At 36.3% G+C, this 24,611-nt stretch overlaps 2 protein-coding genes across 31 annotated transcripts in view; one reads left to right on the plus strand and one right to left on the minus strand.

Annotated features, from left to right (window-relative positions):
- CTNNA3 (catenin alpha 3) overlaps positions 1–24,611 on the minus strand; it is a 1,517,748-nt gene that overhangs the window by 894,847 nt on the left and 598,290 nt on the right. For 4 of the 30 annotated variants that reach the window (XM_070563810.1, XM_070563817.1, XM_070563794.1 and 1 more), the window contains one exon: positions 12,534–17,052. The exons of the other annotated variants lie outside the window; for them this stretch is intronic. In XM_070563810.1, coding sequence (XP_070419911.1) covers positions 17,008–17,052 — 45 coding nt within the window. In that variant the 3' untranslated portion in view covers positions 12,534–17,007. Of the gene's footprint in view, positions 1–12,533; positions 17,053–24,611 lie in introns of those variants that run through there. 30 annotated transcript variants of the gene reach the window in all.
- The window catches only part of LRRTM3 (leucine rich repeat transmembrane neuronal 3), a 170,316-nt gene that overhangs the window by 38,304 nt on the left and 107,401 nt on the right, over positions 1–24,611 (plus strand). The gene's annotated exons all lie outside the window — the stretch shown is intronic.

A 24,611-nucleotide genomic window follows, 5' to 3' on the forward strand; every position in this document is an offset into this window, starting at 1 on the left:
GTCTTGAGAATATTCTGAGGTGAATCGTAAAGTAAGATGAGTGTGCCAGGGATAAAGAATAAAGTAATCTCTTTAGTAGATTTGAATTATCATTAATTTTATGCAACACCTGCAAACAGTACCACTCAAGGGATATTAAGTATAATATGTCTGAACATATGAAATCCTGATTAAGATGGAATACATCCCCCTTAAAAAGTTCATTTCAACAATAATGAGTAGTTAATAGGTTCTTAGAAGGGAGGAAGCAGTTGTATTGCTGAGTAGTAATGAAATCTGTGATTCAATGTATTTCAAACATTTAAGAATGCTATTTGATGAATGGATTTTTTAATAGCTACTGAATGGTTTTCGCCCTCTTTATTTAAAAGGACAAGACTATCCTAAGGAAACGCACACCCCCAGCATCAAGTTACCACTTAGAGGCAGGTCTTTGCCCCACAACTGCTGAGGCTGAGAGATCCAATCTGTTCCCAGAAAAACCTGCCAATAACACCCACAGGATTTATTGGAACTATTCACGATCACAGCACCATCTCCACTGTCATCAAATAAGATTAGCCGGTCACTGGCTATGGATTCTACTAGAGTTTCAAAAATTTCAACCTGTTTGAAAAACAAAAGCAAGACAGCCTGATTCTGCGATATAGCAAGTAAGGATTATCTAGGACTGTTTTAGAGAGCATATCTGAATAAATATGATAGATATGATATATCTAAACTATAAACACCTACATATATATGTTAGTTTGACCTTAAAGGAAAGAAACTAAAAAAGACAGTAAATTTAAGCTAGAGAAAATCCACTTATAGAACTACATTGTATTTTGGAAAGAAAAAAGTGAAGACGTTAGATAGGAGTAAAGTTAGTAAATCTGAAGATAACATGGTTAAAAGAGATAGGATCCGCGAGTTTCTATTAAAAAAAAAAGATTGCCTAGCAAGTTTCATGAACAGCACCTACCACAGAAAAGCCATTCAATGCATATTCATGTAAAGAAGAATAAATAAATGACTATGAACTTGACTATATAGACCATGTTAAGTGCAAAAGTTTCACTTTTAATAGGTGGAGTTTAAACACGTACCTTTTTATTTCATGAGGTATTTCTTTTAAAATAACATCTATTGCTCTATTTTCTGATTGCAAAAGCAAAAATGCTCATTTCAAAATATTTTAAAATACCAAGTATTAGTAAGAAAATGTAAAGTAGACGTAATGTCATAAGAAAGATAAAACCACCAGTAAATATTCTTCTGTCTATGCACAGGCATTGACTATAAGTACATACTTGGAACCATACTGTAAACCAACTTTATGTCTTATTTATATAACATTATTATATTGTAGCATTTCCTATGTCCTTAAAACTTCTTCAAAAACATGAGTTTTAATGGCTTCATATTGTTCCAGAAAATGAATGTGTAATAAGTGAATTATTATGTTATTGATGTATATTTGAGTAAGGTTTAAGATGAAAATATTGAGGGAGAAAATTTTAAGTGTCTTTGTCCATAAAACATTGGTTGTATCTTTGATTATTTCCTTAAGATACATTTGTACATGCCAAATTGCTATATCAAAGAGACAGCGTTAGCATTTTTGATCCATAGTACCACATTGTTTTGCTGATAATTTATAACTACTTCCAGTATTTAAGAAAGTACTTACTTCATCAAACTTGAAATGCAGACATTTTAAGATCACTTTTACAGTTTGACAGGTCAAAATTAATATAACTCAAATTTGATCACTGATGAGATCAAACATAGTTTTGTATGTTTATTGGCTATTTGTATTTCTTTTTGCAGGAGCTATATGTCTCACATTGAGGGGGAAAACTACCTCTTACAACATAAAACATAAGGTTTCATGACATTGGAAATCCTCAATATTTCCATATCATGGATAGCATCATGGTTGCTGTGTAACTCCTTGGATCAGAAATATTTTTCTGAAACCACATCAAAGGCTCTGAATCTCAGAGATACTACACAAATAGGAGAGTAATGATAGTGACCCAGCTCAAATTTCTCCCACAACACAATTATTATGAAGTACTTTGAGACTAGATCTGATTGATTTCTTTACAGTTATTCTGTTGTACTTTGTGAATTTACACTTTGATTTTATGGCACCATCTCTTAGGAAGAAATCCATATGTTTCCTGCACACATGAATCACCTTCTTCTCTGTATATAGCACGTATTTAAAAATTATTCAAGGTAATATAATATTAAGTTCAGTGAGATGACTGGTGGTCAGAAACCAACTGGTCTTCCTCGTACCCCACAAAAGGTCTATATCCATGAAAAAAAATGTTTTCTATTAGGGTCATTTTTAGCACCTACTTATTTTCACATAAAATACTAATAATGCCCGGAAAATATGTTTCAAAGCAGGAGCTACAGAAATTTCGAGGTGATTATGACCTGAAATATCTATTAAATATAACTAGAAAATCTGTGTCTAGATAATGACGGTATTTTCATAAATCATCAAAGCGGTATCTTAAAAAGCCAAAGTCTATCCTTTCCTTGGCTCCAGGCAGAACCATTGCAAAAGTTAACAGTTGATTGCCCAAATAGTATTTGAATTCTATTTGAAAGGAAGCTCAGAATATAGATGGCAAATATAGATCTGCATTCTCTGTATACTTATTCTTTCTTCCTGGTATTCCTTCATTTTCTCCAGATAATAGAGATGAGATTTCATGAAGTCTCAATGTTCAAACAAGGAAATTCCCTCAACCAAATGAAATAGAAAGATGTTGTCTATTTAATTATGCCGAGATTCCAGTTGTTCTCTTCCCTGACTTTTGTCTTCCCTTCATGCAATTTTTTTTTGCATTTCTCTGAATATTTGCATTATTTGTCTCTCTCTAGCTCTTTCTACCTTTCCATGATCAATGGAAAAAAGTGAAGATTTATCAACTTGAGATTTCTTTAATTACATGAGGCAGAGCAAAGAGGCAGAATAGTGATGTAGAAAAATCACAAGTTTTAGAATAAACATAAGACTGCACTTAAATCCCTATTGTACCCTTTATCATCTGTGTGGCTTTGTGCCATTTATTTAACTTCTTCAAGCCCATACAACAAGGAGGATAATTCACTCATCTTCTGTGAGGATTGCTTTATGTAAAGCAGCTAGCAGAGGGCTTATGAATAGTAAGTGCTACAATAGATGGCAACTGGCATCATCTTTATCGTGCTGGTAAGAGCAGGTGAGGATGTAACCACTCCCACTTCACTGAGTTTGCAGGTAAGCCCTGCCAATCGTGAACACCCTGTAATAATATGCCATCAACATAATTTATCCTAATTACAAAGGACCCCGTCATCTCTACTCTTCCTATAAATTCACATCACACTTTTCTTTCCAATATTTCTCATTTCTTGGCCCACACCATTTTTTTATCTACAAGATCAGAATATATTCTTTTGTGTGAAAACACTCCAATTTCATTCTGTTAGTATTTGTTTCAGGAACTAGAAATTAAACGCAGTTGTGTTCCTCTATTTGACCCCCATGACTTGAAAATTTTCCTCATTATCCTTGAAGCTATGGTCTTTAACAGTGTTTGTAATATCTTGAATGAACTCTACACTCCGCTTAGCTTTTAAACGTTTTTTAAACGTTGCCATTGCACGCCTCCTCCCCAATTTGATAATACATCACCGATTTATTGTGGTTTTCAGGTTCCACTTGGATGAACAAAGTTTCCTCTCTCTCATAGACTATTCTTTTCCTTCCTTTTTTGTTACTTTGCTTTGGGGCTTAATGCCTTTCTTAACCACATTTATAATCCATTCAAAATTTCTTGTAACCATCTTAGAATACATTTTATTAACTTAAAAATATTAATTCTTTTGCTTCTCTTTTCAGTATGAATGGTATTTTTGGTGCATTTGCTCTTGGAGAATAGTTAACTTAGGCCTTACCAGGCCATCAAGATTGTTTTATTACTTTTTTCAGGTGATAATTTATTTCATAAATTGCTTTTTCTAAGTAAGACATTAACATGTGCAGATCCATAATATTAAAAGCTTTATATAGATCTTATTTAAAGATTCTACAAAATAGAACTTTTAAACATTTCATAGATATAGAAAAATAGGATAAAAGTACAGTAGAGAAAAATAAGAACTTTTCAGAAATGTCAGTATTAAAAATTGTCAACTACAAGCAGTTTTGATACATCAAGAAAATTATGCTATAATATTTGAGAATGGTTAAGATTAGTTCTTTTTAATTGCTCAAAGTGATTTCATATTCTGCTTATCAACCTATTAATTGAAAATAATTTGTAAAACTTTTATTGAAAAGTGTCAAAAATTTCAGTTTTCAGTTGAAATGAATCAATATCAAATAAAGACTATAATGCTTGAGTTTTGATGAAAAATATTTAATGTTTAGCACACAGTTCCATGTTGTTCAATCTACCAGGCCTTTCCACATTTTCTTTGCATATGACACTAACACTAATATTACAAGGAATTCTCACTAATTTGGTTAACAGATGACAAGAACAATTTGAATTAAAATGAAAAAGTTTGCTTGGAAGCATTAATTTCATAGTAATGAAACTTTTAGTAATCAAGTGTTTCTATATGTAAACATTTTAAGTTTGCTCTTTAAATCTGCTTTAGTAACATTCTCATTTATAATTTGCAGCATATAATTGATGTTTTCACAGTGCTAAAATTCTCTTGTGTAAATTAAATATGCTCTAAAATAATTTTGTTAGACTCTTAAATTACTTACCTATTCCTTTATTTTTAATCTATTTTATTGAGGTATAATTTTCATATAACAAAATGCACAGACTTAAAGTGTGTGGTTTGATAGGTTTGACTACCATATACACCAGTGTAAATACCGCACAAATAAGAAATAGAAGATTTCTATCACCAAGAAAGTTGCCCTGTGTTCGTCTGCAGTCAATGTCCCTATTTCCATACCAGACAACCCCTGATCTGTCTCTATCACCATATATTAATTTTTCCTGCCTTTGAGTTTGTTATAAACAGAATCATTCAACATACTCTTCTGTGTTTGGTTTCTTTGACTCAATACAATTTTAGGCCCAGTCCTGACTGTGATGACCTGGGTTGGAATAAATTGTTCCTTAAGAAGAAAGGAGTGATATGAAGGACTGCTTATTAGCAATTCATTAATTTTTATCACAAGGTAATATTCCATTGTATATTCTTATACAACACACTTGTTTGTGCTTTCACTTGTTGGTGGACATTAAGATTGTCTCCAGTTTTTGACTACTATGGATTAAGCTGCTCCTCAAGTGAACAAGTCTGCCATAAACATATGTTTTTATTTCTCTTGGGTAAATGTTCAGAATTGAAATTGCTGATGCACAAACAGACATATCCTTTTCTTTTTAAAGAATCTCTCAAACTGTCTTTCAATGCGGTTGTACTATTTTATACGCCCATCAGTAATACATAAGTTTCGTCGATTCACATCATCTCAACACAATATGTCAGTTTTTTGTTTTTGTTTTATTTTTGTCATTCTAGTAGGTGTGAAATGGTGTCTCGTGATTTTAACTTGCATTTCTCTGATGATTAATGACACTGAGCATCTTCTCATGTGCTTGTCAACCATTTGTATATTTTTCCTGATGTGTCTGTTCAAGACTTTTGCCCATATTTTAGTGAGTTGTTTTCCTTCATATTGAATTTTAAGGGTTCTTTATAATACTCCTTTCTTTCTAAGGAAAAACTTACTCCAGCCGAGGTCAATACAAGCTCTGAATCAAAAGTGGGCCTAAAACCCACAGAAGTAATTCTGAAACATTAGGCTTTGAATGGACAGTTCTTGATGAAGAGGAGATGAGTAATCTGGTATTTTAGAATCCATTAAGACTTGCCATTTTCTATCTGACCGAAATGATCGTTCTTCACTCACACTGAAAATCAGCATTCCATCATTTCGAGAAGCCTACTTCAATCTAAGCGAATCACGATGTGATTCTACAATTACGGCTCACCCAGGGACTGATTTGCTTGCTAAGAAAGAACGCTTACAAAATACACAGCCTTCACCATGGTACCTTTTCTAATAAGGACACTCGTGTATAATTAGTATTAATAAGTAGTACCAGTGAGTAACATGAACAACATACATGCTACTTTCTTCTGTAAAGTATTAAAGCAGATGGCTAAGCATTGTGGGAAAGGATGTACTTGACTTAGCTGTGATTTGATGAGATGTTCCCTGTTCAGAATGGCTTCTGAATCACCAGCTAGTGGTGTAAATGAAAAACAAACTGGAAAAGTTTCCTTTTCTATCTGTGAGGTTTTCTATCAAACCCTGATGACTCTTTGGCTGGATACTGTGAAGAGGAATCAAGAATTGGGAAGTGATCTGTCTTTAACTTCTCTTTAGACTCTCTGATCCTCTGAATCTGTGACTGTCAAGTACAGAATACTTGTGCTAATGGTTTTTGTATAACTTTTAAGGATTAATGGTGGCTTTGTGGCAGTCCATCCACAAGATTGTCTGGTTCTCCATCTAACTATCAGCCAAGGTCACAGTCTTTCTGCTAAATCCTCAGCCCCCTATTCTCTGCTGTTTCCTCCACTTAGTAGTCCTCTCTTTTTGTTTCTCTAAGTTAATACATAAATTTTCACTTCTTCAATTAGTCCATCAAAAATGCTCACAAGAAAATATATAAGATTTATTTATTCTAAAGTTTAAGTGATGGGCCAATAATTGTTTAACATGATATTGAAGTTCAAAACATGAGTTATATTTGATTGTTTCCCACCCACTCAGCCCCTTTCATTTATCTTTCTATCGAGCAAGTCAGCAAAGGCCCTAATAATAGGTCAGTTAGTCCACAAAAACGTGTTAAGTACGTGTCAGTTAAGTGCTAGCAGTGTTGTAGTGAAGAAAACAATCTTGTGGATCCCTGCCTTGTAAGGCTCAAAGTTTAGTGGGGGAGACCTTAAAAAAATTATTACAAATAACTAATTAAATAAGTATTTCTAACATTGAAAGTAAAGGACATAGTTTTGGAGAGCATAGAAATGGAGTGGGGGTGCTAATTTAGGGGATTAAGGAAGACTTCCCTGGAAAAAGGACATTTCAGCTGACGCTTGAAGAAGAGGAATTGGTAAGGCAGAGAGAGGAGAGAAGAACCTCTCAGATAGAGAACAGCATGTGCCAAACATCCTCCAGGCTCTGGGATCCGTGCAACCTCTGTCCATTTTCCTAACCACCACTTTTATTCACGCCCTCATCACCTTTTCCATAGATTACTTACAATAACGTCATTACCAATCTGCCTTATAAAATATTGTAAGACGTCTTTATATAAAATTGCTGTGACAGTGTCATCCCTTACTTAAAAATCTACAACTTCCTTAAAGGAAAACGGTCAAGTTCCCAAGTTTGGCATTTTTAGCCCTTTTCAATGTGGACCAAACTCACTTTTCTAGTCATATTTTTCATCAGTTTCCTATCAGACTGGTCATTCACTTTCTGCTCAAAACAGTTTTATTCTCTGGACACAGTGCCTTTGTTCTCATCATTCATTTCACCCACAGGTCTTTAAATCTCATGCTGAAGAAGATTTATTGGCAAAATATATAAGGAATCACAGGCCTCTTAGAAGAAAGCATGTCTATATTTTTTCTTCAAACAACGGTTTTTTCCCAGATAACTAAATATGGGTTTATCATTTGGTTACTGAAATGAACCAAAATTGATATTTCTAGTATGGAGAAGTTTATTGTGTGTTTCATGTGAAATTCAATGTAATTTCTATATCTAAATGTTTCCATGAGAGTTAGCTAATGATTGTTGGTTCCATTGTCTAAAATAACGACCTAATATAAATTAATGGGAAAATATATTAAGGGCTTGAAACAGCAAAAATTTTTAAAGAACCTAAAATGCATGGGATATATATAGGTTTTGTGATATGACCCTGAGCTTAAGCTTAGCAATAAAATTTTAGAAATTATAGCACTGGCCCCAGTTCAGAGCTAACAGAAAGAACAATTTCCTGTTGTTCGTTGTATGTGTAGAATAGAAAGCCAGAAGAACGTCAGCATTCCTATCTAAAGAACTTCCAAAAGTGTTCTAAACTTGTAAAAATAAACAGGGTCTTGTTTCAGAGGCTAAAAAAGCCCCTTAAAATAGCTACTTATCATTGTTAGATGAGAAGTCACTGTTGTGCTATAACAAAGAGTAAAGGGTGAGGAGAGGAAACAAGAGTCCTTTTCTAAGCTGGGTGGATAGCTGCTGTTTATAAATCCTGTACTTCAAGCTGTCAGTGAATTTAAGATTAATCACAATCCATAACCTCATATATGTCTGGATCACCTACGTTTTAATTTGGAAACTACACACATAGTTTATAAATTTAAGTATTCTTGCTTAACATTTATGGAATCAACACATATTTTAGGAAAAGTTACACACAAACTTTTATTCCTAAATGTAAAATAAGCAAAATTGTATATAGAAATCCATACTTTTGCCTACTATCACAGATGACATTAACGTATGTCAGTATACACATGCTATCAATGACATTTCTGAAAATATGACCCTGGAGAATTAAGAGAATGAGGAGTTGCTATTCATGGGTATAAAGTGTCAGTTATCCAAGATGAATAAGTTCTAGAGATCTGCTGGGCAACATTGTGCCCATGGCTAACGATACTGTATTGTGCCCTGAAAAATGTGATAAGAGGGTAGATCTCATGTTAAATATTCCTACAACAATTAAGAAAAGAGAGATAGAGAGAGGATAAAAAAGATCTGAAAGAATCTCCAAATAGCAAAAAAACAAAAGCAATTTGGAAAGTTTTGATGAACACATTTACTAAACACATCACACTATTTGATAAAGGATTTCTATATAATTAATAAAAAGTAGCATGAAAGCAAGGCTTGACATACATAACAAACATGGTTCTAAAATTGTTGCCTACCCTGAATTATTACAAAACGTATTTTATGTGAAATGTGCAAAGCTTATTATTTGAAGGAAAAGTTTACTGAATCTTCCTGATAAAGCAACAAGCCCTTTCGTAAAATAGCCACTCCTGACATACCTATTTCTTAAATATGGCTTTTAGAATTGGGTCATTCTAAAGTGAGAAAATCATGTATTTATTGATTAGAATGATATTCTATTGAATTTTAGTTTGTCCGCAGTATTAGAATACACCTATAGAAGTTTTCCCCATTTATGTATTTGAATAAAAAAATTAAGTAATATAAGAGTTTCCAACATGAGATCCTCTATCACACAAGCAGGAAAGTCCGGGTGCAGGTGCAGGCATTGACGTGCTGGGCTGTATAATGGCTCTGCCCCACTCTGGCCATGGGACCTGAAAGAGTTACTTAAGTATGCTATGCTTCAGTTGCTGCATCAGGAAAATGAGTAGAACAGCACTTATGACATAGATTTTGGGGGGAGATGAGTAAGATGATACAGCTAAAGTGCAGATAATACTGCTGGGCATGCATCGAGGGCCCAATAAATGTTTGCTCCTTTTGTCATCATCATCATCATCATGGAACTCTAGAGTTTTCAAAATTTTCTTCTGTGGAGAGAAAGCCCTTTGAGATGGCACTGTCATTTCCTAGATTTTGAAAGATCACACTCAAAAAAAAAAAAACAAAAAAAATGGTTTGTTTTGGTGTTTTTTTGGTTTTTTTTTGCCTTGTTTTGCTTTGCTTTCCTGCAGCACTGATGGAACAGCAGGTTGCTGTCAGGTTTTAATCTTTTGTGTTCAAAAGAAGAGTAAGGAAAACAAGCTTACACCTTGGCAATAGACACTTTTTCCCCCTAAAGTTTGCAGAGGCCTAGAATATCCCTAGTAACTTGGAAGGCACCAAAAATATCTCTTGGTTGCTAATCAAATCAGTCAACATTTCATTTCTGAACCAGAGAAGCAGACAAAAGTTATAGGTAGAGGTCAAGAGGTTTGACTGACCCCTGACGGGCCGTTGCCAGTTTTCCTCCTCCACCAGTGAGGTCAATTACTGATTTAGAGACCACTGTGGCCCTTGTTTATCCTCCTGAGCAAAGTGTGCCACAGGGCAGAGAAGACAACGGTTTTAGGGAGCTAAACACCAAGATGAGGCAAATGCTTACTGTCCGCTTGCCCTGTGAGCCACAAACCGCACGGGGAAGCCACCTTCTGGCTCACACAGAGGAGAGAGAAGCCCAGCATTGCCACAGCTGTCACTGGCCTTTTCCGTTTCTCAAGCAGAAATCAGAATTGAACGAGAACCAAAACTATTGAGACCTTCCTACCCACCTGTGACTAAATGAGCCAAATGAGTAGCAAAAAAGCAGATGGCCCTGGAGTTAATGAGACTCTCACAAGCCCACAATTCTGTCGAAATAAAATTTTGCCACTTCAGTTTTCAGTACAAAATTGAACCAAAAGAACCCTCCTAAATTTTTGCCCAGGATGAGACTAGTTATTCTCGTGAGGGTCCATTGTCAAATGATAGCCTTCAAGTCTAACAGTGCTTAAAATACTCTCGAATTCTGTCATAGTCTAGCTTTACTCTGATTCCTTGGACTCCAGAACTTTTTTCTCAGACATTGATCACTTCAAGCATCAATAGTTTTTCTAACAGTTTATTCCTAAATCAATAGCCTGCCTACAGTAAGTCCTAAAGATGCATTATCACATTTATAGCTATTTTCCCTATGCCTTCATTTATATCTGTAAGCATTGTTCTGATTAGACCTCTTGCTTTAAAACTTCGTCGGCTCACTCAGGCATCACTCACCCTGTGTTCTCCACTCTTTTCCTGGACTTCGAGTCTTTTGAATTGCTACTGACCATATGAATTAACCTCCCCCACTTCCATTTCTGTCTTTTTTGGCAGCTTGACCTCAATTTCTTTCTCCTCCTCCTCATTTACAGCATATCTCCACTGCTCTTCTGGCCAACTTCCATAGCACAACATTTTCTTCCTGCTGTAGCTAAATCTAAATCTGCAGCTGTTTTAATATGGCATCTGTGGTTAATTTTTGGTACAATATTGCACATCTTGAATGACAGTAATGTCCGATGCTACTGCAATATGATGCAAGATTTCAGACGGATGGAACCTATTAACTTACTGTAAACTCATGCATTATAGATGTGGCCTGACACTTACCTGCAATATACTGTACCTGCCTGGGGAAACTCCAGGTGCCTTCAATCACTTAAGAAGTGAAGACATTGCATCACTTTCCTGCTGCTGCAGTGCTCTATAATTTTGCCACTTACTTGCTCCCAAAGTAGCATCAAAAGAACAAAGAGAAGACGAAATCCGCATGATGTTCCCAAAGGTTGCCTGTTTGGCTCAGCTATCTGTTCATTTTTCTAGGTTATGGGATTGCTCTTGGTGACTTTTGACAATATGAGAACACTTCCCTCTACCTTTAATGAAGAGACAAGAGGCCCCATACACAAACTATAGATAGATGAGCACTAAAGTGAGAAAAAGTAAGCTGATCAATATACTAGGTAGAGCAAAATCTTGAAATAAACACATTTGCATTCTGGCAGTTTGAACAACAGAGTTATTTGGAAGAGTGGCACTAAAGAGAATGAGCCACACTAAGGGCAACCAAGAGCTAGATTTTACTAGTTAAGCCTTTAAAGTAAAGCAGAGGACATTGGAAGCATCATTTGGTACTAGAAAAAGAAACATAGAGTTTAGAGTTAGAAAGAATTACTTTCAAATATCAGCATTGCCCCTCAACAGTTGAGTTACCTAACCTCGCTGATGCTATTTGCTCACCTGTAGCCGGGGATAACGCTTTCCTTACAGGTCTCTTGAGAAGAAAATTTAATGTAAAGCATCTAAGATAATGACTACTTATAGTGGTAACTTCAGTTTTTAAAGGTGACAGAGAAACAGGGTTGGCAGAAAGAAGTATAAAAGGTTGTCTTAAGAATGAAGGAGTAAGTGCTGTAATTAGGCAAAAACAATTAAAATAGCAAAAGAAATTTTGTTCACCTTGCAAGGTTATAAAAAATAAAAACGAGAGATCAATTAGCAGACAAAGCCAGATGGCAAAAGACAAGCTAAGTCAGACAAGCTAAGAGAAGGGAAAAGGTGAGAGAAAAGGAAAAGCAGCAAACAGATTAAAATGTCAAAAGACAGCTATACACGGAGGCTTGCCCTCCCAGTAAGGTATGATGAGGACATTAGGGACTACCGGAAAGAAGCCGAAGTCCTTCAGCTGACCTGGGTAGGAAGAGAGACAGGGAGAAAGCATAAGACCCCAGGGAGACCATGCAAGCTACATCTTAAACAATCTGTCTGCAGCAGGCTGGAGCCTTCCAGCTCCGACAGCGTCCTTGGCTCAGGCAGCACTAAAGGAAGAGCACTAATGAGCAGGAGAGCACGGTGCTGAGAGCAGCGACTGCAGGCTTACTGGTCAGGCAGAGGCTGTTCATTTCATAAATCAATTACTATCTGCAATATTGATTTCACAAAGTCAGCAGGACTTAAAAAGTTAATGAGCAAAATATTTTTTTATTATTTTTGAAAACACTGCAGTGTCTACAGTGTAGCACATTCGGCAGAAAGACAAATGGAGGCTCTGGCTGCCTCAGATGTCATTTCCATCCTGGCCCCCCTTCCATGTTCCTCATCTCAGCATCGGCAAAGAATCTGGAGCTGGCATAAGACCCTGGTGCATTATGCCAATAAAATCTCTCTCTGGTATCTGGAACAGGGGCAGCCCCAACTAATGTGTCTGTGTTTAGGCGCTGTTGAGGTTTGTATGGATGCCCGGGCCTCTCCAGATGGAGCAAACAAGGAAAGAAAAGAGAAATCCACCTGAGGAAGGATACAGAATGCAGCAGGCCTGCATTTGCGATTGTGGTTCTTGATAAGTGGTTACAGCACTGTTCTTCTAAACAGGAGTAACATCTAAACTGGAGTTTTTAATGAGCTATTTCTTTTGGACAACACCAAAAATGGGAAAATTGCTGAGGGTTTTATTTTACCAATTAACCCCTGGCCCAATGCCAAGAGCAGCAGAAATACAGCTCAAGTGGAGGGTAGCGTGGATAATTTAGCTTTTCTCCACAGCATAGTGTTTCCTTACATACAATCTTCAGTAAAAAATGCAAAGGGAGAAAATAAATTGTGGGCAATTAATATTAGTGTACTGGTATAAAAGAAGCTACTAGTCACTTTTTAATTTTAGAAATATTCATGCCAACACAATGTATCTTAATAAAAGAAGAAACTTTGTTTCAATCAAGCCACCTACAAATTTTAGTAAGAACTCCTTGCTTTTTATGGAAATTTAGAAAATAGCATGATTAAGCTTAGAGAAAGAATCTTTCTTCATGAATCTTCCTGTAAAAATCAAAATATTTGGGGGGCCAGCCGGGTGGTGTGGTGGTTAGGTTCGTGTGCTCTGCTTTGGCTGCCCAGAGTTCACGGGTTCAGATCCTGGTGTGGACCTGCACACCGCTCGTTGGGCCACACTGTAGCAGCTTCCCACATATAAAATAGAGGAGGACTGGCACAGATGTTAGCTCAGGGACAACATTCCTCAAGCAAAAAGAGGAAAACTGGCAACAGATGTTAGCTTAGGGCCAACCTTCCTCACCAAAAAAATAAAAATAAATAAAATAAAAATATTTTTTACTCAATGACGCTAAACATAAGCTATTTGAGAGTCTCCTTTCATATTTTTCCTAAATAAAGTATTGTGTTTTCTAATAACATTTGACATTTCAAAATCATGTATTATCTTTTTCTTAAAATATTCCATGCATTGGCAGCTGAATTGGCTTTTAATTAACTCAGCTTTATTTATAAGACCATATTTCCTTTAACTTTCCCCATGAGCTCTGGGAAATAGCTATGTGAAGTTTCCTATACCTGTTAGTCCTCCCAAGACGCTGTTAGGAAATAGAACCGATAATACCTAGAGAAATGTGATTTCAATTTACAAAGTATGAAAAGTATATAATGAGAATATTGCTTCCCTCCACACTCCCCACCTCCCACTATCCTGTTCATTCTGGGATCTCTGTGGCTGACATATAGTCTAGTGCACACACACAAACCAAAAATAAAAAATGCTCGGAGGTTATAGTGCCGTTGTGTAGATAAACAAAAGAGAAAGGATTGAAATTATATTTAAATAGTCCATTCAGTGAAGAGAGAGTTCCTGATGTTTCAAATAACCAAAGATGTGCGGTGATAAAGAGCACTGTGAAAGAGAAGCACCTCCATCCGTGATCCTGTCTAAAGCATTAGGAACACCATGGTGGTGCCCAGACAAGGCGCTGTAAATGAATCTGACCTTGCTACGGAAAGATTTCAGGATACCAGGAGAGGGCACATGATCACAGTGTAGTAAAAAGAACAGTAACCAAGGAAAAAGAAGTTTGAATTCCATTCTAGCTCTTCTACTATCAAGATTTGTAAACTTAAGCAAGTTGCTTCCTTATGGGTATATCAGACAATATGAGAGTTCTAAAGTAGAGTGTCCCATGAGAACTCCAGTCCAAAATTCCATGATTTCATTGAGAATGCTCCATTTTAATTAAGGCAATACTGCTACCTGCTCCAAGGAGTGGCGCTGTGTTAAAATGAAGCTACAACTCTATGCTTGATGGAATTGACATTTCTCTTCATGGACCAAATATAGGTGGAAAGGAGTTATCAGTAAAGAAAGGTTTTTATAAAGAAATAGCTTGTCTCCTTGGTTGATAGAGAATTCTATGACTTTTAAGAATAATGTATTCCTTTAATATTCCTGTGTTCTGCTGTGTCATACACAGATATTTATATATACACATACACACATATATTGAGGGTAATTATTTAGACTTTTTGACCTCATCTAACACATGTCAGTTAACTGGCATCAAAGTTAACTCCTGGAATAATAATAATAATGCCCAAACAGTTCTAATTTAAATACATACATACATTCAGTATTTTCAGTCTAGTTGGGATCAAGGTGATCGTTGCATTCTTCATCTGAACACTATGCCATTAATGAATTAAAAAGAAAAAGAGTAAGATCACTACTCTGAACATGTAGCCATATAAATTATAAACAGGAACAAAGTATAGTACAACTTAACTTATGTCTTGGAGATTTCTGCTTTCCACTCCCTCGCTCACTCATAAGTTAATATTTATCTTTAAATGTTTCTGGTAAACAATGAAAAAATTTGCCAATTAATAAGTCCTGCTAAAATTTTACTGTTAAAATTTTCTACCTGGCAAAAATGTACTATTCTTGGGTTATACAATAATTATTGTTAAAAACAATAGCTCGCATTTGAGTGATTGCTACGTGCTAGGCTCTGGCTAAACCCTTTGCATGCATTACATCATTTACTTCTTAGAACAGTCCTAAAGGGTGCACACTATTAATACCTTAATTTTATAGTTGGTGGTAGTTGAGGCTTAGATGGGCTAAATGTCTCTCCCAATGCCACAGAGTAAGTGGCAGTTCTAAGTCATCTCTTTACCCCTCGGGCCCCAGTTCTCAAGCATTCCTTCCGTCAGCAAACATTTGTTGAGCTCCTAACACATGCTAGGCATTATTCTAAGCGCTATCCAGCACCAAAACCACATTTTAGATCAAGATAATGTAATGAATATATTTCAAGGAGTAACAGCATTCTTTCAGAATGTGATTTCACTTATTATCAGGATAGAGAAGAGAACCAAAATTCCAGAGGATAGTTGATCAACTTGCTAAAGGGACTCCAAGAGAATAGCAAATGATATTCTGAATATATAAATACTGTGAAATAGAGTGATAAATAAGAGGATGAGGGAACAACAAGGAGGATAAAAAGGCTAAGAAGTTAATTTCTTCTTGCATAGAGGAGACGGGTGAAATTGACCAAATGTAAATATGAGAGAAAAGGAGATAAGTTAACTCTAAGGAAAATCTGCATTTCCTAGGAAGTCATTTTGGCCTCAAACAGAAGAAAGCAGAAAAGACAGATTTTAAAAAATAACGAAGTGCTATATAAACTTGATCTTCAAATTACTTCTCAATGAGTTAATGATTCCTTTTAGTATTATTAGAGTTTAGAAGATATAGCCTGCAGAAGTTTTATCCTATTAATTATTTACTTCTTTTATGCTTTTTTTCTTGTTACAATACTTAAATGACTTAAGAAAATGTGCTACAAATAAAAGAAAATGAAAACGTAAATAATTCATGTTCAGTAAGTTTCTTTTCACTCCTCACAGAAATCACAAATAAGCAAAATTAGGTAAAGACACACCACACAAAATATTACCTTTTACTGATACATTTTTCTTGCTTTGTTTTTGTTTTTGCTTTTCAGCACAACAAGGATATTAATGTGAAGTCAGAGATCAGTCACCTGTCTAGATCCCACCCTCATTTCTTACAGACCTCCCCCTTGCTCACCATACTTGAGCCAAAATCTTTCACTTCTGCAAATACACAGGGCTCATCCCAGTCTTAGCTCCTTTGTCTCAGATGTTGCCCTTATGTAGAATGTTCTTTCCTGGTCCTTCTCCTCATGGCTGCCTTCCTCAAGATTAACATTATCTATTCATCAGAGAGGCCTTTCCTAACCACTTTTGTCAATCATGGGTGAGTAGGAAATAAATAATGCAATTATATATAGTATAATTAACAAAAGGACTATTTGTTATAGTAATGTAACTACGATTTATTATAACATAGGTTAGGGAAAACCAACCAGATAGAATGTAATATTCAGATACTAGAAGAGTCAAGGAGTGGTTACCTCCCCTAGGGATGAGAGAGAAGGGGAAGGAGCAGTTCCTAAAATGCAGAGCATGAGAATATACGGAGAGGGTCACCCACCAGGAGCATGGCCTTGGAGAGAAACACTCACTGCCCATCAGTGGGGACCTGGAAGGGAGATTCCAGGGGAGTATATAACCAGCTCTCACCCTTCTCCAGTTCTCAGATCTTCAGCCAGTGGTTTGCAGTGTTCAAATGCAACCAGAGGTCAACAGCAAAGGAGCCCAGTGATCAGTCCATAAAGGTCAGCGTCCTGAAGTATAAAGCAGAGTATAAAGTATAAAGCAGGAGAAGGGCACAGAGCAGATCAGGAGGGGCAAATGGAGAATATCCAGCACACCATCCAATATGGTTGCTCCTGGTCACTTCCTACCATATCACCTTCTTTTAATTATTTGCACTGCACTTACAACTCTGATATTTTCTTCTTAATTTGTGTATCTGTATCTCTGACTGTAAACTCCAGGTTATCCTGTCTTGTTCATCAGTATGTCCCAGAGACTAAATCAATGCCTGTATATATTAGGCCCTCACTAAGTATTTGTTGAACTAATTAGATTAGCGAGACTTCGATGATAAGAAGAAAAAATAAAAATTGAAAAATCTAATCACTCATGAAAAAATACTCTGTATTTTATAGGAGAATGAGACAAAATGATGTCTCATTTCACCTAACAAGAATTTTAGGGTGAATCAGGGCTTACGTCTCCATGGCTATCAAGTTGATGACTTTGATTTATCATGTCTATCAAATGGAGACCAGGCCACCTATGTTGGTGTTAATATGGAGGTTAAATGACATGTATGATAGTCACTCATTTCCTTACCCATTCATTTATTCATTCAACAAATATTTATTGAGCACCTATTATGGCACTATACCTGAATATAGCAGTGAACCAAAATCCAAGTTTTCTGTCCTCATAATATTTTACATTTAAGTAAATGGTCACTGTCAGCTGGTCAGAAAAGCCCTCACTAATAAGCTGATATGAGAAAATATCTGAAGGAAGCAAGGGAAGGAACCAAGCAGATAATCCAGAAGAGTGATCAGGATAGAAAGCATGGCAAGTGCAAAAGCCCTGACATGGTGTCCGGAGCAAAGAGTGTAGGTTGTGAGCAGTGGAGACAAGGCAGGACTGACAACAGGGGAGCAGAGTGTGTTGTGAGAATCCAGTTTTCCCTCTGAATAAGATGGATGGCCACAAGATGACACATGACATGATCTGACTCACTTTTAACAGGAGGAGAAGGCAGAATGAGAGAGCCAGTTATAAGGGTGTGACATTAATTCAGGTAAGAGGTGATGATGTGAGAAGTGGCTGGAGTCTGTTCATCTATATTTGAAGGCAGAGGTGAAACACTTCCCTAATGACAGAACATAAGGCTGAAGAATGAGAAGGGGCTCAAGCGGGATGCTGAGGTTCTGGGTCTGACCAATCAAAGATGCTCAGGAAAGGTTTGTTTGTCGTTTCTCTATTTGATTTGTTTGTTTTCCATTTGACTCTGAGAAAAGAGATTTATCCAGTTATTATTGACCACATTACCATGAAAACTCATCCAGTTACAATTATTTCATTGCCATGAATCACTGAGGAAAATCTGGTCCTTAAACTTTGGGAAGTCAACTTTGGAGCGCCAATTTTCCACTCAAAGACATACCACTACACTTTAAATTTAGAAAACTGCGCACAGAGTAAGACTTTGGCAAAATAGATATTTCAGAACTATTTCATTTCTGTGAAATTTGTTCATGGTAACTAAATTTGGATAAGTTTCAAAAAATGAATTTTGATCCAGAGTTAAGATTTAAGCAGAGGCTTTACAATTTAATCTTATTAAGGTAGATTAAAGTAATCCTTTTTACTCAGGAGGTTTTGAAAAATCAGGTTTTCATAGTAGTCAAATGATCTGTTTAATAAATATTCCCATCATATCAAGCATAGATTAGTAAATTATAAAGATTTAGAACACAATGAAATGCAATTAGCATTGAGTCTTTATTTAATATAATTTAAGTTTTTGGCAAATAACTCACTGTGCTTTCTTTAGGGCAGTAGAGCCAGTGTAATATAGTGAAGGAGCACAAGCTTTAGAGACAGAAAATAAATTCAAATTTCCAGCTCCTTCCTAACTTCCCAGCATCATGAAGGGAAGCATCATCAAGGTCCCTAAACTCTTAATCTAAGTATCTTCATTTATTTAAAAATGATCCCCCAAATCATGCTACCTCATAAAGTCATTGAGAAGATTATATTCAAGTTATTGTTTGATTCAGATAATTTGGAATTTACTAATTCAACATAGATTATGAATTTGATAGAAATTTATCAAAAATGACATTTGTGATTGGGGCCGGCCTCGTGGCACAGTGATTAACTTTGCACATTCCACTTCAGGAGCCTGGGGTCCACCAGTTTGGATCTCGGGTGTAGACCTACGCACCGCTTATCAAGCCGTGCTGTGGCAGGTGTCCCACATACAAAGTAGAGGAGGATGGGCACAGATGTTAGCTCAGGGCCAGTTTTCCTTAGCAAAAAGAGAAGGATTGGCAGTGGATGTTAGCTCAGGGCTAATATTCCTCCAAAAAAAAAAGACATTTGTACCAACACAATGATTTTCCAGCTATTACACAGACATTTATCTAAAATTATCTATCTTCTACTGCCATCTACAAACTCGGTCATTCTTACTAAATTGGAAAGCTCTGACCTCTGAATATTGCGTATTTTTTATTCATTGGTCAGCAGGACAATTTTATTCTGAAGTTAAACAGATTTTTAGACCGGCATGCAGCATTTCATAGCTTGGTGAAGAAGCTGGCATTTTCATTATGGTTTACCATGTTACTTCAGTCCTTCTGACTGCCAAAAACTATCCGTTCGTGTTTAAAAGCCTTCCAATCTTTCTGCAGTCTGATTAGGTCTCCTCTCAATACTAGAAGCTAAAATGAGGCCAGGGCTAAGGAAAAAGGAGAGGGGTGAAATTTGTTTTTCCTACTTAAGCTCTTTACCCAATAACAACACTTACAACGGATAGATAATTATAAAACTCTCTCCTGAAACTCTGCCCTCTTCTCTGCTAGGCCCCCCAACATACACCCTTAACTGACGCCAGGTTCGCCCGTTCACTCTGACTACCCCCTGCAGGCTCAGATCCCTCTTCATTCCCTTACATACCAAGGTGCTCCCTTGGGTTTGGTCCTCAGTTCTCTCTCTTACTTTTATGAGAAATCCCGTTCTAACCTCTCCTCTGTCAGTCTCGTTACCTCTCATGGAAGTCAAAAGTATTTTCTCCTTTCCCTGAATTTCCTGGATGTTTTATCTGTTTCACTTCGATGGCTCTTTTCTAGCAACTAGAAATGAAGAATCAGATAGAGATTTGGAGTAAAAACTCTTTGAAGGTGATGCCAAAATCTTATTACTCTTTTCTCCCCTACTGGGCCTGGCAGAGGAGCCTCTACAGACTGGATATTTAACTCCTGACTCAGTCAACTGCTATTTCAGAATACAGCATAAAGCTCTCAGGTTATTAATACATATCAACTTATTCCCTGAAGTCTATAGAAACAAGCGTCTTGGCAGAGGAAAAACATTGAATATGAAAGATTATTGTTCCAAAAACTTGCTTCTTGGTTGTATTTTTTATGTGTAACAGAATTAGACTGTTTTAATGACTAAATTTGTTTTTATTTCATCTGTGGAAAAAATGGGTCTTGCAGATGCCATACTATGGTTAGACTGGCACGTATGTTTTGTCACATATATTTATCCTGATACGTGCGGCAGCTCAAATGTTCACGTTAGCTCACATACAAGAGATCGATAGACATTTTGAAGGAGGCTTTTGTATACAGATATGAATGGTTTATTTACTATAACAGATAGTTTGTCCAGAATAAGACTACTTATTTAAATTCTTAAAGAGGTACATTTTAAAGAATGTACCTCTAGATTAGATTTTGAGTGAATTTTCTTAGGAAATTCATCTCCGTGGCACAGAGGATTATCAAATTTGGCTGCTGGTCTGAGCCCATCTAGGAAACAGAGTTGAGGCTTTTTATTACCTGGTAGAATGTAAGATCTCAAAGAAGAGAAATTATATTATTATGTTTTTTAATGGTACCAGGACTTAGCACAGTGCCTGACTCTTAATTAGTGTTCAATAAATATTTGTTGAACTAAATCAAGATAACCATTTCAATATTCTGGTTTACACACACATTTTCAGGAACATGTATATTAAACAAAGAAATACACACCTACAATCTTTGCATAAAACAGATCACCCTAGGAAGCCCATCTCAATCTGAGATGGGATAGCACAGTCTTCATTTTCTATGAGTTTGTATTTCAAGCTTGTGAGTAGACAGAGTTGAACTACTCTCAAATTCATTCTGTTGCTCAGTTGAATCTGTTTCATGAACCAAATCAGGTTCTCTTCCATGGGGTAAAAATAATGAGGTGGGGTCAGTGTGTCCCACTGCCTCCCAACATCCATAGCAGCCATCCAACACCCCGAGGTGCAATTCTTCTCCCCTATTCTGAATAACCACATCTTTGTTTTCAGTTAAATAAGAAAGAAGCACAGAGGCTTAACCCACCCGTTATTTCGTGATTACAAGAATTAAAGGATAAAATGTACAGTTGTTGAAAATATTTTCTGTATGGAATTTCTAGTCACCAAATTATTCCAGAGTTAACAGAGAGTATTTCCACATGGATCACTCCTAGATTATTTGCACATGGAGACCTAGAGAATCACAGAAAGAACTAGAAAGCATGCACTTCTAGTATAATGCCTGTATTTAGCATTCAAGGTAATTGAGGAATAGAAAGGTCAAATGTTACTCAAGGTGACCCAGCAAGTTAGGAGGCAGGTATGGAACAGAAAGGTGTCCTCTCCTATACTCCACACGAATATTGCATATTATAACAAAGTTAACATTGAACCCTTTAGGGTTCTTTTGGACAATCTAGAATTTGTATATCTCATTATATGTTCATAGATTGAACTGTATAACCAAAAGCTGTCCCTTTCCAATGCTGACACCTCATCCAATGAAGTGAAATTTCACTAGAATTATGGGCATCTTTATCACGTGAGTTCTTGTACATCAAATATAGTCTCTAGTTAATTTGCCTTGAGGGGTGGGCAAGCACAGTGTCATTACGCCTATGAACACTTAACACTTTTTGAGTAGTCAAATAGCATATGTTAAACATTTTAGTGATACAAATACCTGCTGGTGGTACAAGTCTTACAAGATATCTTGCAGCAGAACTTTCTGAAAATCATCTTTGACCTTGCAGAATAGATATTCCAAAACACATGCATCATAGGGGTTTTGTATTTGAACAGCACTTTAGAGTTTTCCCAATTTTTTCAAATATTCGACAAATTTAAAATGCCGTGATGCCAAGTTTTCTAAACTTTTGTCTATTAAACCGATATAACTTGAGGGAAGTTACTGGCTTTTCAATGATCTGCACATTGCTCATCAAGACGTAGATTTCTATGTGCTAATTCCAGAAAGCAGTTTGCTCTTCTGAGATGATACTTCTTTTAAAAGGGACATTTGATCAATATCAATAGGCCATCTAAGAAAATTACGTTAACATTAAATAACTGGTAATACAGTCATTTTTATGTCAATCTTCATCTATTTTGATATTTAAAATATTTTAAAAGCACTTATTTGAACATTTTAAAATACCACTAACAAACAAATATAAACATTTCATAGACTAATTCAAAACAAATTTTTAACGACCATCAGTAACATTTGTCAGAACTCTGCTGTTTAAACTTGATAAACGTCTAGGACATTTTCTAGTCTCTTCTATATATAATTACCAGGATAATCTCCACTACTTTTATTTCACGAGTTCTGATTATTTTATACCAAAGACAATCTTCTCACTCTAGAAAACGAGGCCATCTATTAACCACGTCTGTTGGCTGTTCGCCTGCATACTCACCCGCTCAGTGTCTCTCGGTTTTCTTCTTTGATTGTGCCTTTTTGGTAGTTGATTTGATCCAGTCCCTGTCTTTCGATATAATCTAAATACTATGACTACCACCTTCTGTCTCTAGTCTTGACTGCTCATATAAGCTCCAGACTTGGAACTGAATTGCATTCTCTCCTGCTTCTCTGGAGTCTCACTGTTAGCTCAAACGTATGTCCTAGACTGAACTCTTCAACTCCCTGCCATCACTCTCCCGAACCCCACCAACCCCACCCATCCCCACTCACCCCATCCCAGATTAAGACGTTGTGGCCAGACTGACCTTTTTACAGTAACTAGAACATTGAGGTTATGTCTCACTCTTTTCCCTGCTGTTAACCACCCTGCGGCAACACATCCCTGTATGTCTCCTTAGGTACTTGAACACTTGGGATACGGACTTCCTCAGCTTTACCAGATGTTGCCAAATTGCTCTCCAAAGAACTGATATCAATTCGCATTCCAACCAGCAGTGAAGGAAAGTTTCAGATTCTGCACCACCTAGACATTTAGTATGGTCATGCTTTAATTTTTAGCATCTAATGGCTGTAAGATGCAATCACATTATTGATTTAAATTTTTATTTCCCTAATGACTGGTGAAGCTGAGCATCTTATTATACATTTATTTGTCCTTTGGTTTTCTTTTTCTGTAAATTGCTTGTTTAAACCCTTTGTTTACAAAAGGTTTTTTGTTTACAAAACAGAAGGGTTTACAAACCCTATTTTACATTGTGTTTTTTGAAGCTTTTTTCCTCTTTGTTTTAGTTTCTGGGAGTTCATAATAGCGTCTGGATACAAATTCTTTGTCAGTTCGATGTACTACAAATATCTTCTCACAGTTTGTACTTTGTTTTTTAACTTTGTTTATGGCAACCTTTTATTATACAGAAGTTTAAATTCTAATGTATTCAGTTCATCAATCTTTTCATTTAACATTTAATGCCTTGTTGGATAAAATCTTTTTTCTCATAGTTATAGAAATATTGTATTCAATTTTCTCATCACAGTTTTAACATTTGTTTGTCTTTAATCCCCTGTTTATTTATGTTCATGGTGTGAGGTGGGAATCTAATTTTAATTTTTCCTTGTAGATACCTGTCATTTAGTAATTAATCCATTCTTCTCACCTTTCCTCCAATTTTTAATGCCTTGTTAGTTACAAATCAAGGCCCTTATAAGTGAGGATCCTTTAAGGCTCTCTATTCTCTTCAACTTGATCATTTTTCTATCCCTGCACCATTATCACATTGCTTCAATTATGATAGCTTTATAAGAAGCATTTAAACTGGCGTTTCAGTTAGCTGTTGCTTCAAAACAAACTGCTCAAAAACTTAGATTTTTTAAAAAAATCATTTTATTTTCTAATTTGGTGGGTAACCACAAAATTCTGCTTTCTATGGTATCTACTTGGGCTCTGGGACAACAATGAGTTCCAAAATAGCCTCATTCACATTTGGTGCTGGATGCCAGGTGGGAGCTCAGCTGAGATTGGCAACCAGAAGCCTTTGTTTTCTCCCCTACTGGGCTCTCTCCACGTGGCTATTTGGGCTTTGCAGAGCACAACGGACGGGGTCCTGGAAGAAATGTTCCAAGCTGCAGATCTCTTGAGGCCTAGCCTCAGAAGGGACTCAAAGTCGTCTCTGCCTTATTATATTGCCCCAGTAGGTTCAAAAGGAGGTAGAATAGACTCTGCCTCTCAATGGGAGAGTGGTAACGTCACAGTGCTGAAAAGCACGTGGGAAGGGAGATAGTGTTGTGGCCATCATCTTTGGAAATACAATCTCCCACATTCTGGCAGGGCA

Source organism: Equus przewalskii, chromosome 1 (genome assembly GCF_037783145.1).
Source record: "Equus przewalskii isolate Varuska chromosome 1, EquPr2, whole genome shotgun sequence".
Taxonomy (NCBI): Eukaryota; Metazoa; Chordata; class Mammalia; order Perissodactyla; family Equidae; genus Equus; species Equus przewalskii.